This window comes from Actinia tenebrosa, unplaced genomic scaffold, assembly GCF_029948245.1.
Source record: "Actinia tenebrosa isolate PJP-AT-01 unplaced genomic scaffold, QUT_ActTen_1.0 PGA_scaffold8__29_contigs__length_14323225, whole genome shotgun sequence".
Classification (NCBI taxonomy): Eukaryota; Metazoa; Cnidaria; class Anthozoa; order Actiniaria; family Actiniidae; genus Actinia; species Actinia tenebrosa.
Genome location: NW_028292585.1, coordinates 8,493,126 through 8,509,219, shown reverse-complemented (window position 1 = coordinate 8,509,219; position 16,094 = coordinate 8,493,126). Strand labels below are relative to the sequence as shown.

Sequence of the window (16,094 nt, the reverse complement as noted above, 5' to 3'; positions counted from 1 at the left end):
TTTCATTGTAGATCTCATGGCGAGAGAATCCAGGCAAGTCACTGCAAATTATTGAACATGTTAACTTTAAAGTAAAACTTCTGAGAGTTGAACTTAACTTGATCAATCAATTTTAAAATTGCCGTGACTTGGCTGCGATATTCCAGAGGTTATTTATTTTCAATCTGGCAAATATTGCTCTGACAGGAAGTTTTGTCAAACATATTAGAACCTTTTGAACTTGGGGTATTACTGTCACTTGCATTGCTACGCAGCCACTCACGACATGCACTTTGCAATAGACTGCCGTCAATCAAACACGTTGACGTCATTTACACATGTTTGGCAAGATCGACAAGTTTTGGCGCCTGTTTTTTAAGTGTTTGATCGACGGCAGTCTATTGCAAAGTGCATGATGCAATTTTTGTCTGGGGTGGCCGCGTAGCAATGCAAATGGCGGTAATGAGAAGTAATATGTCTCTGACGAAATATGAGAAACAAAAAATTCATGACCCTACTTTATTTGATTTTCTTGACATAAGTAGTTATTTTAGCAATATTGGATTTCACTACTATAAAAAAAAAATTCTATATTCTTCTTAACCTATAGACATCTAGTTTTGGAACTAGTGCCTTCAGTTTTTGTTTTTGTTTCAGCTTCTGTTGAGCTTGGAGTTTCTTTCTTTCAATTTCCTCTTTACTGTACAAAGGCTTGCTTTGTGAAGGTTCCACCTTTACGTTGACATTCTTTTCTCCAAGAACATTTGACTTGTTTTCTGTATTATAATTATTTATACTTTTCTCTTTAGTGTATGATGGCTTGCCTTTAAAAGGTTCCATCCTGGAATTTTTTACTTCAAAAACCTCCTTGTTTTCTTCATACTTTATAGTACTTCTTACTTTTGTGTACATAGGCCTGCTTTCTGAAGGTTCTACCTTCAAGTTGGCATTTTTCTTCGTAGTATTTCCTTCTTTTACGTACGAAGATTTGCTTTGAGAATATTTCATCTTAGCAATTTTGACATCAAGAACATGATCTTGTTCTTTGACGTCTATGGTTCTTAAAGTACAGTTATTGGTTTGCGACATGGATGGAATGTTACTAATGATTGACTGCGTTCTTTCTACCTCGTCCAAAGTCTGAAGGAGTTGATCTTTATTGTCAAGATTATCATCAAAGTCAAAATCATCATCGAAATCCCAACTCTCAGTTACAAAGCTGGTTTCATCAAGATCCAAGTTTTCATTTTCAGAATCCTTTTCCAACTTGCAGTTAAGGGTTTGGTTTGATCGTTCTTGCTCATTAAAAAACTGTGTATTTGTGAACATCTTATCCTTAGTAACAGTGTCATCATCACATAAACCAGATAGATCCACCTGGCTTAGAATCACATCCCCTTCTTCATCCTCCTCCCAATCAAAATCATCACAATCGTCTACTGATGGCAGAGGAGGACTCTTTAGTTCAGCATTGGTTGTAGTTGACTTTGTGTCCATCTTATCTTTGTCGCTGGAGTTTGTATATGATCTGAATGTATTGTCTTCTGTTTTTATGGGCTTTAGTACAATGCTTGAGCTGCAAATGAACCAAGAAGAATACCAGAAAAGAAATTATTTTCTTGGAATATTAGCAACATCTGAGGTTTAAAAAGGCTAAAGTGACATCTACATTGGTTTATGAGTTGTTTCGTTCGTTAGCGAGTTAGCGTAGACGAGTCCATTATGGCGTGTAAAAAGTTTGCGTTTTGAAGTCTTGAGCTTAAGATTCAAGTAAAGTAAATCACCAACTACTTTAATTTAGTCTTAACATACGGTAACACATTTCTTAAAGTGATTCTAAACGTGGGTGACTTGGCATGGGCGAGTTGGTCCGTGGGGGAATTGACTGTAAACCGAGGATATGACATTTCAAAACTGCCGAAGTGTTGATTTTATCAGTTCTTCAAATCAGGATACCCAGGCATGGGAGAAAAGTTTAAGAGACAAAAGGTTAGCCACCAATGGCAAACTGCCTTTTACATTTTGTCACCAGTCTGGTACCTGACATTACATAAACATTCATCATTCCTCATTGTATGATGCCAAAACTCCTACTCCGAGTTTGCATTTGCTCATCCTTAACCTCAATGGTGTGCAAATGTACTCTTTTCTTATAAAGTAAGGAAAGTGCATACTATGGAACAATACAAGTTGATTTAAAATTGACTAAAATTCCACCAGTTTTGGTTGAATGGCTGAATATGTTTACACACAACCGAGGCTAAGGCTGAGCAAAAGAGAACTTGAAACTGGAGTATTAGAAGGAATTCCATTTCCCCCTTACACTTCTGTGTAAACAATCCATGGATAACTGCAGTTGAGGCTCCATTGAGTTTCATGACATATTTTAAGACATTGGAATAAATCAAGAAATATGACTTGTTATGAAGCCTATTACCTTTGGTTGGTAGATGTTGACGGATGAGTGGATACATTTTCTGCAAGTGATAAGAGATAGCACACATCATTTTAATGGATTAACTCAATAACCTTAAATGTTCATTATTTATACTAACCTGTTTCAGATTGCATAATACTAGCAAGCATTTCTAATTCCTTGGATAGCTTGTTTTTATTTCTCCTAGATTTTCGCAACTCTCTGTGGAAAAAATAACAATACATTTTCCTTAATGATCAAGAGGAAATCTGTGAGTTGACCATACCTTAGATCAGCTAAGATGTTGTTTGAGGGCTTGATAAAAACCAAGTTTAAAACAAAAAATTAAAAAAATGAAGATAAACCTCAGGGAGGTTTCAAAGAAAAAAAAAGGGGCAGTTTTGTTATAAGGAACAGGGTTAAAAGTCACTAATTTACTTAACATTACTTGAAATGCTTGTCTCTGTCTCAAAATATCTTGAAACAATTTTACAAACCTTTTGTTCATGATTTGAAACTTTTGTAAAATTTATTGTTTCAAAATATTTTAAGAGACAAACATTTCAATTGATATTATGAATCCCGACTTCAATTATAGGATTTACAGATTTAATGCTTTTTTTAACATCTTCATACTTACCTAGGTCTTCTACAAGGAGTCTTCAACTGTTTTTTTTTCTTACTGACTGACTTGACTTTTTCACCATCATGTTTGTCGCCTGCGGCATCAGAATGACTAACCTCTTCCTCTAACCAGTAGTTTAATAGACTATTATTTGTTGGTGTTTGCCCTGTCTGAAAATATATTAAGAACATGCGTAATAAGTAAATTACGAGCCTTAGATGAAACGACTGAAGAAGAGTGCCATACAAGCCTTTCACAACTTCAAGTCGCGTAAAAAATGAGCCAGCTCAACTAGAAACTGTGGACAGCTGTTTCGGCCTGTATTGGGCCTCGTCAGCACAGTGTGACTGAAAATATATTATATGCATTAGACACTAAATTGATAGCACAAAGCTTTCTGGGCTAGAGACGGCAGTGGGAGTTTGTATGCAACCATAGAATTTGATTCCCTCCTCCCCAGTCCCTAACACTTTGAAATACAAGACATTCTTACAGTGCTTCAGCATGTTGAACGAGTAAAAAAAAAGTTGAAAAAATTGATTGGAAAAAAAAATCATGGCATACATTTTGACATGATGGTGCCATGTCTGGGTATTCTGATTTGATGAAGACCACCTGTATGATTGGCTCAATGGATGATATTAATTCCATGCTTTTGTAGTACATGACTTAGTCTCCTACACAGGTGCTATTCGTGTCCTCAATGAGTGAGAATGACTTAGTCTCCTACACAGGTGCTATTCGTGTCCTCAATGAGTGAGTGTTGCATGACAACACTAATAGCAGCTGCGTAGGAGACTATGCATGACTAGCTATACAGTTGTATGGAATCTATTCTAATCACATTCGATATTTGTTGCATAACAGCATAACTTTCTTCATTGGATAATGATTTATCTATTGGATAGTGTTATATAACCAAGCCCAGGTAAATCCTTATCGACAAAACCTATACAAATTCTATACACTGCATACTCTGGATAGCTTTATTCAGCAACTGGCCCTAGGTAATCACTTTAGCTTGCATAGTTCTTACCTTATCTGCAAGCTTCTTTACCAAGTCAGATATCTCGCCACCACTGCTACTGCTGTCGCTACCAGCATGCTTTTTCCTTTTTCCTGTTATAACAAAACAGTGTCATAAAGGGTGATTGAATGGCCATGGACAAGAAATGCAAGGTTAGTAACTGCAGTTACTTTGGAAATGATATGGTCTAGATCCAGAGGAAAGAGCAGGGAACACCAGATATTAGTGCTACACTCTATAGCCTTCAAACAATTTCTGCATTGGGGGCAGTTTCTATACATTCAATTGTATTGACCCAAATGCCTTGACTTGAAATGAAAGCTACAGTTTGAGTCAGAATAACTATAGAATACCACACGGAAGCCCTCCCCAATCCTAACCCTAAACCTAACCCCAAGGCACTCGATTGTTTATTCCTACAAAGCCTTCCCAATCCTAACCCTAAACCTAACCCCAAGTTACTCGATTGTTAATTCCTACAAAGCCTTCCCCAATCCTAACCCTAACCCCAAGGTATTCGATTGTTTATTCCTACAATGGATGTGTAGGCCTGTAGGCAGCCCACTATAATACTTTTCCTTGCTGGGTACTCTATGTTGTACCGAAAAATTGATAAACTGTTGAAGTACATGTTAAATTGACCATATGCCCATGTATTCACGCTGTTAAATGTGCATTAAATCTCCAGTCTCACCATGCTAATTCCCCATCCTGTCAAAGGGGTCGGGGGTAAGAGGCTCTGTTTACAGACTAGACTATCTTGAATTTTACACAATACCTAGCAGAAGGGTTCTTGATGGCGAAGGTGAATTGTTATCCCATATCACATCTAAGCCTTGCTCTGCAAGGGCATGATTTGACTGGATCCGTCTTGGAGTATTAAGTCTCCCTGCTATAAATAAGTTAAGAATGTTCAAAGAAACATAAGTACATAAGTTAATATTGTGAAATTTTTTTGTGGAACTTTTTGGGGTAAATAAAGGGCAATCTTTCATTTAAGCTGAGGGAGAGTTGTGTTTGTAAGAAAGTGTCAAATATGGCGACGATTTCAAGCTCAAATCCCCAATTTCTGAAGCCTTGAAAAACCTTTAAACCCACTTCTATACCAATGTCCTTTTCAATACACGTAATTTGCAGGAATTAGATAAGATACAAACGTTTAAAACCCTAAAAAATAATTTGGAATCAAAGAGCAATCAAACATTACAGTCTTAAGAGGCAGTCTCTGTAAAAGCGGCCCACTACATTTCAGGGTCAGAAAATAGTTTTCCCTCAAACTTTTACCATAGAAAGGTAATTACTAGTAAGTAATGAAAATGACTTTATTTTCTCGAAATTCATCAAAATGATTTTTTTACAGCGCATAAATCCTGGACCACCGTTATCACTAAATTTACATTTATTATCAATTGAAAATTGCCCATATTCAAGTCGTCACTGCTCGCAAAATATAAAACGCTGGAACAAACTATTATTTTTCCTGACTTTTACATTCATTCTAGTGTCAAAAATAAGCAAAATTTTGAATGCTAAGCAAAAGGGGAAAAAGGAGAAAAATAAGTATTCATATCCATTTGACGGCTTTTTGAAATCAAGACAAACCACCCCTCACTAAAAAGCTTTTTTCTCCCATGTCCAGAACGGATTACTTAAGTCTTTCACTTCAATCTACTGATCGAAGGTTGATAAATATGGCGCGTTTTCGGGTTCAAAATTAGATATGTGTAGCTTGTGCCAATTACTTTTGAATTCATATCTTTTTACCGCTTATTACTTACAAAAACATGTTTGTTTCACTCAAATTACCTTTGAAAACATGTAACCTAGAAGACAACTGACTTTTGAAACTGTTCTTGTGTAAATTATTTTTGAATTCATATCTTTCACCACCATGTATTACTAGAAGAAACACGGATTACTTTTGAAACACGTCTTTCGGCATCACTACTTTGAAAACACTGCTCTTTGCAGCATTATTTATCAAAGACCTTCCTTTCACTAAATTAACAAAACGAATCCGGTTTGTGCCCATTTAATACTATCGAAGCTAACACAAGAACAGTTTCAAAAGTCAGTTGTCTTCTAGGTTACATGTTTTCAAAGGTAATTTGAGTGAAACAAACATGTTTTTGTAAGTAATAAGCGGTAAAAAGATATGAATTCAAAAGTAATTGGCACAAGCTACACATATCTAATTTTGAACCCGAAAACGCGCCATATTTATCAACCTTCGATCAGTAGATTGAAGTGAAAGACTTAAGTAATCCGTTCTGGACATGGGAGAAAAAAGCTTTTTAGTGAGGGGTGGTTTGTCTTGATTTCAAAAAGCCGTCAAATGGATATGAATACTTATTTTTCTCCTTTTTCCCCTTTTGCTTAGCATTCAAAATTTTGCTTATTTTTGACACTAGAATGAATGTAAAAGTCAGGAAAAATAATAGTTTGTTCCAGCGTTTTATATTTTGCGAGCAGTGACGACTTGAATATGGGCAATTTTCAATTGATAATAAATGGAAATTTAGTGATAACGGTGGTCCAGGATTTATGCGCTGTAAAAAAATCATTTTGATGAATTTCGAGAAAATAAAGTCATTTTCATTACTTACTAGTAATTACCTTTCTATGGTAAAAGTTTGAGGGAAAACTATTTTCTGACCCGAAATGTAGTGGGCCGCTTTTACAGAGACTGCCTCTTAAAACTCACCGTCATTATTCGTCGAACGGCCCGGAGTTTTATCAAGAGAACGTCGTTTTCTCATCGGATAGCAATCTTTTATATTCATTACTCATTAGAGACGATAGAACGATATGAAATAGTCAGGTTTTAGGCAATAAAATCTTAACATTGTGAAGGTAAAGTTGAACGGAATTTACTTTGAAGGAATCACGCTTTCAAAATGGCGCCTTGTTTTTCGAAGCTGCCTCGCTCTGGTGTTAGCGATTTGATTGGTTGCTAGAACAACATAATTGATTGGTCGGAAAATCAGGAATTGGAATTCCAGGACTGCTGATGCTGGATCGTAAAATCAATCTGTTGCTCAAATAAGTGATGGGTAAAGTGGGGAAGGTGCATTTTATGCTTAAAATGATTTTCATTTTTGGAAAGCTGGAAAAACCAAAAAATTGGATTTATTAAGAAAACCCCTGAAAAGTGTGGAGGGGGGTGAAATATTTGGGAGGAGGGATGGAGTGGCCCTACGGAGCCATAGCAAGCCTTGAAAAACTGAGGAGGGCAAAAAGATCCACATGTGTTCACAAACATTAAATATCTTTACTTTTCTGTGTGGACTGAGTGCACATCCCCACTCCCCATCCCCCAAGCCCTTGTGGGCAGAAAAACACAAAAGCTTGCAAGTTTCAATATGATAAAAAAGCTTTTTATTTGCAAGATTTACAAGCATCAGAATAAAAAATAATTTTGCTTCTTTCCCATGCAATGACAGACTTAGCATTATAATAAAATTCCATAAGTAAAAAAAATATTTTTGACTGCAAATATTTTTTAAAATAGTCTATATGCAGCCATTTTATTACATACTTCACCTTTCCCTCTCAATCACATACTAAAGTATTTACCATTATCACCCAATTAACAAATTGAATAGAAGATTTTACATTAAAGGATCAGAGTATATTTTAGTGTAAGTTATACAATCAGTTGTTCCAGAAGGATAACATTATTAGACAGAGTTCTTAAGGGTACAAATATACTGGTATTGTAGTGTAGCATAATTTAGTTGAAGGAATCTCTTTTAGAGCCTTTTTTTAGGATACATTTTATACAACAAAATCTGTTTTTCTATAGAAGGACTTCACCAGCAACAACCTATTTGGTCGGTCATTTGGTCACATCCTCGGGAAACAAGGGGTAAAGTTCTGTTGCTTGTTTCTTGCTCCCAGAAAAAATACCCCTAACCATGAAGTCTGTTAGACCTTGTTCCGGAAGTTTGAATTCAAAATAATGCCATTGCATTTTTGTTTACATATACTTGATGCTTATTGGTCGACCCCAGCTTTTTCTGGGAGTGAGAAAGGAGCGATAAAACTCTTCCCCTGGGTTCCTGAGGATAGTTTGATTATGAATGTAACAATACAATGCTTTCAGAAGCATAAAAAGCTATTTCATTTTCAAAATGAACTTCTTTATTAGTTTTCCCAAAAGGATGGCTGCTGTAAAATCCCTCTAAGATAACAACATATATTTCACCAACATATAATAAAAAAATCAAGATGCATTACTCCAGTTTGCTCCCCCATACTGGCTACCCTCGGCACTCCACATTGAAGATCCATCATCATATTGGTTTCTGTTCCCATTATTAAAAGTTCCCCATCCTGTGTTAGCACTCATACCATTTAATTCAGAGCCACCCCATCTGTCATCGCCCTTGGGGAGGTTAGGCTGAGTTCCAGGAGACACCCTCAAACAGTCGGCATTGGTCGTGGATTTAAGTTTACTAAACTGTTGCACTCTGTTAGGGGTTATTTTGCGGTTTTGTTCCGGAATTTTGTTGGTTTGTTCATGTTGTAAAGCATCAATATACTGATTTACAATGACATCATGGATGTCATCATTGTCTTCCACTGTAGCAATTTCTGGCAAGTCTTCATCATCCAATGATCCATGCACTATGACACTGTTCTCCCAGTCAACCCAGACATTGTTGCCACTAGTCACTACTTTCTCTCGACTCTCCTCTACATTTGAGTTACTTTGACTGGTAACACTGACGTTATTCATTTTTTCTGGTGGAGTAACATATTGTTTTCTTGATTTTTCTGGCTTACGTAAGGGCTTGGCACCTATACCATTCTTTCTGCTGTAATCCTTTGCAGAATTCTCTCTTATAGAGCACTTGTTTGATATTGCACTTGTTGACAAAGGCAATATCTTGTTTTTGACACTCTTCTCTTCAAGTTTATCACCTTGTTCTGAGGTATTACTGTTGTATTGCATTTTATCAGTTTTAAAATTAGTCTGTGGAGTTGTAACACTAGTTGACAGATCATTTTTAAATTCCTTTTGGTTGATAACTGGTTCTCTGATATAATGAGACTCTGCTTTTTTCAGAAGTGTGTAAGAAGAATTCATCCGAAGTAATTCTGTTGGTATGTTCTTCTAAAAAAATGACAGCAAATATTCTATTAGAAAAACAATTAACTGAAACGAAAGATGTAGTTTACTCAGACAATGTTTCTGTTGTATCATTCAAATTCCCATTTACCTGGTCTAATTTGAGTTCTCCTTTGATCAGCATTTCTTGAATTATTTTTCTTTTTGCAAATTCCTACAAAATATGTGATGTAATTGAATATTTTACATGTATGTTATGATTTCAGAATATTCATACCTGCAGAAAGAAAAGAAAGAAAGGAAGGAAGGAGGGAGGGAGGCAGGAAGGAAGGAAAAGGAAGGAAGGAAAAGGAAGGAAGGAAAAGGAAGGAAGGAAAAGGAAGGAAGGAAGGAAAAAAGAAAATAAAAAATCTCTATATATTGAACATAAATCTAGAATTACCAACCTGGGCATAAAGAGGGGACTTTGATATTTCCAATAAGACTCTTCCTCTCCCAGCCATAAACTTTGGAGAGAGTTTTGTCTTTGACACCTGATGAAAAATTAAGAAACCTGCTTAAAGATATGCCCTTTAACTTTTAATCTTAAAACTTAACAGGTCTACCTTGAAGAAAAATGTTTAAAGGAGATCAAACTAGCCTATATACAGTGTAAGCTTACCTATATGAAATAATTAATTTGGTAAGACATAAATGGTAAGTTATATTACTTACATCAAATGGCCACGTTAAATGTTCTTCGTCAACTTGCATGATTCAAGGCTTTTGGACTAAATTTGAAGAACAATATTCAAAATCAAGCGTTAGAAAATGTGGATCTCTTTTCTTGCTCTTCAATCTATAACATTATACTGTATATACGAATTATAGTTGTGTATGATTACGAAGACTAATACAGTTAGTCGTCCATAACAAAAGACGCGACCAAATGCATCACACATAAAAACATAGTGATCTCAAACAGCTCACTGTGTGCTGAAGGAGCATATGTATCGATTATCAGACGGGCGTGGAATATTTTCTTTTATAAATCCGTTCACACAAAACTTCAATAAATAATCTCGACTCAAAATTGGAATCGGGTAACCAGGCCTGTCTGGTTCCACCAAAGGTAACCCAAAGTAGAGTGTCTATTAAAGATTGACTAATTTTGCTAATCCTTCTTTAAATAAGAAGAAAAATATGTTTACTTTATGTTTTGTATGCCAATTATTGCAATTTTTTTCAATTTTAATCCACTCTATAATGTAATATATCGTTCAAAACTTTTTAACAAAGATCTACCTAAAAACGCTATTTGGGTTGCCTGTGGTCTGCAAAATTAAAATCAATAATGGCGGGCAAAGTTGCGGGGAAGTTACTCAGGACCTATTTCTCTTTAGCTATTTTCAGAGGTTAACCTAGAAATTATCATAATATTACAGCGTATTGTCCACTTGAAACTTTGTGACGTTTGGGTGGTCTATTTTCGTCTCCTTGGCTTTTTGCCTTGATTTTATAGCTTCATAGAGATTGCAAATATTCAAATGGCTGAAGAAGTTTACGAAGTAGAGCAGTTTACACGAAGAACTTCTTGTCTTTCCGAAGGAGTTTATAACTTAATCTGTGGATTAAACTTAGAATATACTCGAAATTCTCAAAGAGAAAAGGAAAAAGTCATACAACTATTGGCAGGGAAAAGAGTTACGGGTAACCATAAAGAGAAAATTCAACTTTTGGATACAGTTGCCAAACTTTCTTTAGCGAAAAATTCCGATGGGTCTTTGAATTTTGCAAATACGGTAAAACAGCTTATTCCTTTCGTTCATTATGTTCACAAACAGCTAATGCAGCTTACCGTTGAAGAATTTGAAGGAAATTTTGGAATGGACTTGGACTGGACTGACTGTAAGCACAGGATTGTGGAATGCTTCAAGTTGTTGAAGAAAAGTAATGAAGAACCTGTTAATGTTATTCTTTCTTCTCTCTTGCTGTTTGCTATATTGGAACGGTCCCTTGGTGATGTTTATGCATCTTATACTGGTTTGAAATCTCCCTCAAATCTAAAAGACCTGTTGGCATCTGAAGCAATTCGAAAGTTACTGGGTGAGGATGTCAGCTTGATACTCTATGCTATGGCAGGGCCGCCCGAGAGTATTAACCTTAGGAATGTGCTATGGCATGGTTTTGTATCTCCTTGTGAAATCCCTCCTCAGTAAGTGTATTTATAAATATACAATGGAGTTACATTATCATGAACTTCCTGGGACCATGGATAGGTAACAGGGGGAAACCAACAGGGGTTTAAGATATACGTGTATCCAGATTAAAATTGCAGTAATGAGAGTCCACAGGATAGTTAATGTGCTAGGTCTGTACATTTAAAAAGGCTGAAAATTTAATGCTAAGATTTATAAATACAGTGCATGTAAATCAGGTTTTCCAGCTCACTCATTTCAACCCGTCCGGCCCCCATCATGTGAATTTTTCCAATGGTTTTATTAGAGTGCGCAAGTAGGGCCATACAGGTCATATGATAAATACATGAATCCACAAGTTTAAAATCATAGTGATGAGAGTCCACAGGATACCCCTTTGAGGGTTGGGAATAAATATGTTTCTGCAATATCAGACATACTGAACATGTTGCATAGTCCAACTGCTTGAATTGTTTCCAACCCTGGATACATAATTTGTTCACTAATTTTCTTAACGTTTTAAAATATATTTGTTTCAGGTTTGTTTCATTCCTTGTTTTCACCATGGCAACAATAAGTTCCAGATTTGCTGCTATTAAGATTGAGAGACGGCCACAGATAAAGCTTACACAACTAGACAGGCTTTGCATCTTCCCAAATATTGAATCCATCAAATGCATTTCAGCTATCCAGGATTATCTGTTTACATCTAGCTTGTTTATAGCCCCAAGCATGTTGCCTATTTGGAAAAAAGCTCTACAGTGTTATGAAGAACAAAGGTATAGGATATGTGAAAAATAGCATTCAATGATGAGGATGAGCTTGGTGTCTTAATGGCAACCTAATGTATGCGCTACTCGTTAGCAGCAAGGGGTTAAGCATGGTAACCAACCACAGTCCACCACATCACACCTGAAGGGGGGGGGGGGGGGGGAGCCACAGTCCACCACATCTCACCTGAAGGGGGGAGGGCTGGTAACTGGGATTTAATGGTGTCATCATTATCTTTTATGCCTGTGTGGCATACAGGACCAATACCAAGGACTATAAAACACCTTTAAACATTATATATTTGCCAATTTGTCATAAGTCACAGTTCTGAGCACAGGGCAATGCAAGTTAACTAAGTTAATGACTAAGATTAACTGGACTCCTTGACAGCACCACCATCCATAGAGGAACTAACTGTACTGTGCTTTTCCTAACAAATGATATTTTTACCATTTATGACTGTAGATATGATCTTGTATTGATTGTTTTGCTGCCTTTGCTGGAACATGCACTAAGAATGGTGTTTGCTCATGCCAATAATTGTCCCAAGAGGATCCTAACAGCAGAATCAACAACTTTATATACAACATTTGATGAGGTACCTGATTATAGAGTATTCAAGTGTGACATTACGAAAAGATAAGTTTTGGTTTTAATAGACTATTTTCTCAAGGTTGCACGCGCATCCAACTTGATGGGCCACAAAACTGAAAAATGCTAATTCAGTAAAATTGATCTCAAGCCAGTTTTATTAAAGAGGAGAATGATTAATTTTATGATTTCTTATCAGAAAATAATCATAGTAATGCATGATAATACTCATCATAAAGCTCATGTTCTGGTATTGTGGCCCATTGAGTTTCTTAAATTTGAATGCACGCGCAACCTTGAGAAAACAGTCAATTGTTTTCGATCTCTTATTTCTATAGACAATCAAAAATGGCGTTTGCATACCAAATTTGACAAGAATTGGTCAAATATCAGCTGAGATATGGTCATTTGAATATATAATTACCCCATCAAAATCAGTGTATTTTTTGCTTAGTTCAAAACGTTTTGAACTTAGCTGAAAATACAGTGATTCATATGGGGTAATTATATATTCAAATGACCATATCTCAGCTGATATTTGTCCAATTCTTGTCAAATTTTGTGTGTAAGCGTCTTTTTTGATTGTCTATCAAAATGTTGTTAACCAAAAATATGATCAAGCGAAAATTGATTTTTGTGACGTCATCACTTGAATACTTTTTTTACCAAAAGTAAAAAGAATATTGTTGAATATTTACGGAGCTGCGAGACTTTAAGGGGAAAGATTAATATTCACCATATTTCACTGAGCCTGAGGTTAATAATTTGTTGTTTTAGTATAATCTTATATATGAACATCAGAGAAAAATTTTGAATTTTCTTAACAAATTTTCCTTTTAGATCTTAGCTCCATCACTTCCTGGGGGCACTGAAAACCAGCTCAGAACAGAGATAGGTGATGAATTCTTGCAAATGCTGCTCGATATTCTGGTTTACACTGATGGACCAAGGCTGCGGGACCGAATAAGTCATGGTGAAGTAGATCTTGATTGTATCCCTTCAGATTTGAGCAATCATGTATTATGCATTTGTGTTGTTTTTGCTACACATTTTGCCTCAGAATTAATGGAAAATCTTTCTATTAAAGTTAATACAAATATAACTGATAAATATACTGAAACTACTGGAAAATCGTTATCCATAGAAGCAACTACTGACAGTACACAGGAAAATTTTTTATGTTCTCGTAAGTTAGAGACTACTGTCACTGAAGGTGAAAATATTCAAAATTGCTCTAACATGGAACTATCAAGCAATTCCGACATCATAAGACAAATTGTTTTGAAAGCAAGAAGCTACCAATCTGTGTTCCATCCAATTGCAATGCTTAAAAGTGAAGTCAAAGATTTGACCAATGCTATTGATGGGTGGGTACATATTCCTTTACCAGAAACAGAATTTGAAATGACATCTGTTTCTGAGCTATTTGAAGCTCAGGAAAAGACACTAAAAATCATAAGGTTTATTTTTTATCATGGTCAAGAACTGATCTTGAATGGCATTGTCATGGATACATGTGATCTGGAGATGCTGTTGGATGATGGGCAGTTTTCAAGAGTTATTTCTTTACTTTGTGATAAAATTCAAGTACCAATGCTCTACAGGCCTAAAAAGGAGCTTGAAGTTGTGTCATTGTTGAGCAACATTGTACATCACTGCAGCATTTTATCTTCCCAGGTTGGTAATAATATATATAATATATATAATATTTCCTTGATTACATATGCCTTTGATGGTTTTTGAAAAATAGATCCAAAACAAGTTGGTAAAAGAGTTACTGGTCAGAAAGTCTTTGTGTCTGATCGATCACTCACAGCAGCCTGACTTTCAACCATAAAAATCAAATAAAGAAATGGGCACCTTGGATTTTAACATAGTTAATAGAATAGTTGGTAGTTATTAACTATGGTTTGAAAAGAAATCTTTATAAGAGATCCAGTTCCTCAAGAGAAATATTAGTACCTTTTAGTACTTTTTTTTTCAGTAGCAGTTTCACTTTCAAATAATTCGTTCACTTGCAGGTCTTGAATACAGCCAACCAACGTTATCAGCAGTGGAGCAAAAAGGAATTGAGATCCCGTCAAAGGGCAAATTACAAGAGGTTGTTGTCACTCTTGCCTTTGTTCAAGAATGTTATCAAAGTTGTTTTGGCGTTCATACTGATTGAGCTTCCATCTTTACAAGCAAATAGTGACAAAACAAGGGCTAGATATGTCAAGTATGTAATGAAGTCCTGGATTAAAGAAAATACAGTGCTGTTTGAAATCCATCCCATTCGTTCATCCATTCTTTAATCATCTATCCAGTTGTCTATCTCTCCATAATCCCACCTTTCACCCATTCTTGAATGATTCATCTATCCATCCATCTATCCATCCATTCGTTCGTTAGTTATCGTTCGTTAGTGCGTTCTGTTCGTTCTTTTGTTCGTTCACTTCGTTCGTACGCTCGTTCGTATATTTATTCATTCCTTCGTTCGTTTGAGTGTTCATTCATTCAAATAACTCAGTTTATCCAAATAACATTAAATAAAATTCTGCTCAACTTTGTGACTAGTTCTAAAATTATTTTTAATTTAAATTTTTCAGGTTTTTAAAACGTTGTCTACAATCCACTGAGAACCTGGAATCGCTAAGTGGCCCCTCCAAAAATAAATGGGATGAATGCAGAATAGTGGGAGAACAGCTAATGAATATTATCCAAAGTCATTTTACTTAACTTCGAAAAAATGGTAAGAGAATTATAGAATGTTCCAGCGATCCTTTCTGTTCAGAACTCCTTTATTCCATTCCAAAATTTCCAAGAGATAGAGCTTGTCTCGTTCCAGTCCTCTGGTTGCGGTGTAATGGACGATCGAATCGTGGAGTTGGAAGAAGTCAAACAGCATAAATCAGAAGACGATTTATGGATTATAATCGATGGAAAGGTAAAGTATTTCGATCTATTTGGAATACGATACATTTATGCATTAATTTTGACAAATTTGAGTGTAAATCTTTGCTATTTTACAAAGATTACGAAGGGTATAATCATATAGTTTTTGGGGAAAATTGAGCATAGCATACCCTGCCTCGCAGGTCTTGGAATGCACTATTCAGTATGATTCAGTATTCAGTATTCAACCTTTTTTGAAATAGTCGTATATTCGCGTGACATGTTTAGGTATATGACGTGACGCCTTACGTGACAGAACATCCAGGAGGGAAAGCTATTTTTCGCAATGCAGGAGACGACTCTTCTGGAGGATTCCATTCCCAAAAGGCTCACGGAATAGTGAAAAATCACATCAATAGTTTGTTGAAGGCTTTCTATGTTGGAAGAATATCCCAGGACAAATAAAAGATACTTGAAAGTATCCAAGTTATGAAGCCAAGAAAATTCTATCAACAACTCAATGGGACTTGTTTTTGTTCTTTCATTTCTCTCTCTCTTTC

At 35.8% G+C, this 16,094-nt stretch overlaps 4 protein-coding genes across 5 annotated transcripts; 2 read left to right on the top strand and 2 right to left on the bottom strand.

The window, feature by feature from the left end:
• Window positions 1-484: 484 nt before the first annotated feature.
• LOC116300190 (uncharacterized) lies at window positions 485-6,952 on the bottom strand. Its single transcript, XM_031708998.1, has 7 exons — window positions 6,752-6,952; window positions 4,826-4,939; window positions 4,057-4,139; window positions 3,036-3,190; window positions 2,535-2,617; window positions 2,417-2,456; window positions 485-1,555 (listed from the first exon to the last, which is right to left on the bottom strand). The coding sequence occupies exons 1-7, from the start codon at window positions 6,828-6,830 to the stop codon at window positions 568-570; spliced, it is 1,542 nt and encodes a 513-aa protein (XP_031564858.1). The 5' UTR covers window positions 6,831-6,952; the 3' UTR covers window positions 485-567.
• Window positions 6,953-7,402: 450 nt separating this feature from the next.
• LOC116300208 (uncharacterized) lies at window positions 7,403-10,189 on the bottom strand. The gene is made up of 5 exons (XM_031709023.2): window positions 10,091-10,189; window positions 9,836-9,891; window positions 9,568-9,654; window positions 9,273-9,335; window positions 7,403-9,166 (listed from the first exon to the last, which is right to left on the bottom strand). Exons 2-5 carry the CDS (start codon window positions 9,872-9,874, stop codon window positions 8,273-8,275), a joined length of 1,083 nt encoding a protein of 360 aa, XP_031564883.1. The 5' UTR covers window positions 9,875-9,891; window positions 10,091-10,189; the 3' UTR covers window positions 7,403-8,272.
• A 273-nt stretch (window positions 10,190-10,462) lies between these two features.
• On the top strand, window positions 10,463-15,546 carry LOC116300195 (endoplasmic reticulum membrane-associated RNA degradation protein). Of its 2 annotated transcripts, none has more exons than XM_089024077.1 (7): window positions 10,463-11,315; window positions 11,838-12,077; window positions 12,535-12,667; window positions 13,501-14,337; window positions 14,682-14,878; window positions 15,249-15,391; window positions 15,488-15,546. In XM_089024077.1, the coding sequence occupies exons 1-6, from the start codon at window positions 10,648-10,650 to the stop codon at window positions 15,376-15,378; spliced, it is 2,205 nt and encodes a 734-aa protein (XP_088880203.1). In that variant the 5' UTR covers window positions 10,463-10,647; the 3' UTR covers window positions 15,379-15,391; window positions 15,488-15,546. The 2 variants fall into 2 exon arrangements, with proteins under 2 accessions (XP_088880203.1, XP_031564868.1); XM_031709008.2 differs by lacking the exon at window positions 15,488-15,546 and having other exon boundaries at window positions 13,501-13,651; window positions 14,249-14,337; window positions 15,249-15,378.
• LOC116300197 (uncharacterized) lies at window positions 15,498-16,015 on the top strand. The gene is made up of 2 exons (XM_031709010.2): window positions 15,498-15,586; window positions 15,823-16,015. Exons 1-2 carry the CDS (start codon window positions 15,506-15,508, stop codon window positions 15,997-15,999), a joined length of 258 nt encoding a protein of 85 aa, XP_031564870.2. The 5' UTR covers window positions 15,498-15,505; the 3' UTR covers window positions 16,000-16,015.
• The last annotated feature ends 79 nt before the right edge of the window (window positions 16,016-16,094 follow it).

Excerpts from the sequence above, each read along its gene's own strand:
- LOC116300190 (XM_031708998.1), bottom strand. The coding sequence starts at position 6,830 with ATGAATATAAAAGATTGCTATCCGATGAGAAAACGACGTTCTCTTGAT. Across the intron at positions 2,618-3,035 it reads ACTCCTTGTAGAAGACCTAG|AGAGTTGCGAAAATCTAGGA; the intron begins GTAAGTATGAAG and ends TTTTTTCCACAG. Across the intron at positions 1,556-2,416 it reads TCAACATCTACCAACCAAAG|CTCAAGCATTGTACTAAAGC; the intron begins GTAATAGGCTTC and ends GTTCATTTGCAG.
- LOC116300208 (XM_031709023.2), bottom strand. The coding sequence starts at position 9,874 with ATGCAAGTTGACGAAGAACATTTAACGTGGCCATTTGAT. Across the intron at positions 9,336-9,567 it reads AGTCCCCTCTTTATGCCCAG|GAATTTGCAAAAAGAAAAAT; the intron begins GTTGGTAATTCT and ends CATATTTTGTAG. Across the intron at positions 9,167-9,272 it reads GAGAACTCAAATTAGACCAG|AAGAACATACCAACAGAATT; the intron begins GTAAATGGGAAT and ends TCATTTTTTTAG.
- LOC116300195 (XM_089024077.1), top strand. The coding sequence starts at position 10,648 with ATGGCTGAAGAAGTTTACGAAGTAGAGCAGTTTACACGAAGAACTTCT. Across the intron at positions 11,316-11,837 it reads CCTTGTGAAATCCCTCCTCA|GTTTGTTTCATTCCTTGTTT; the intron begins GTAAGTGTATTT and ends TATTTGTTTCAG. Across the intron at positions 14,338-14,681 it reads GCAGCATTTTATCTTCCCAG|GTCTTGAATACAGCCAACCA; the intron begins GTTGGTAATAAT and ends GTTCACTTGCAG.
- LOC116300197 (XM_031709010.2), top strand. The coding sequence starts at position 15,506 with ATGGACGATCGAATCGTGGAGTTGGAAGAAGTCAAACAGCATAAATCA. Across the intron at positions 15,587-15,822 it reads GGATTATAATCGATGGAAAG|GTATATGACGTGACGCCTTA; the intron begins GTAAAGTATTTC and ends TGACATGTTTAG.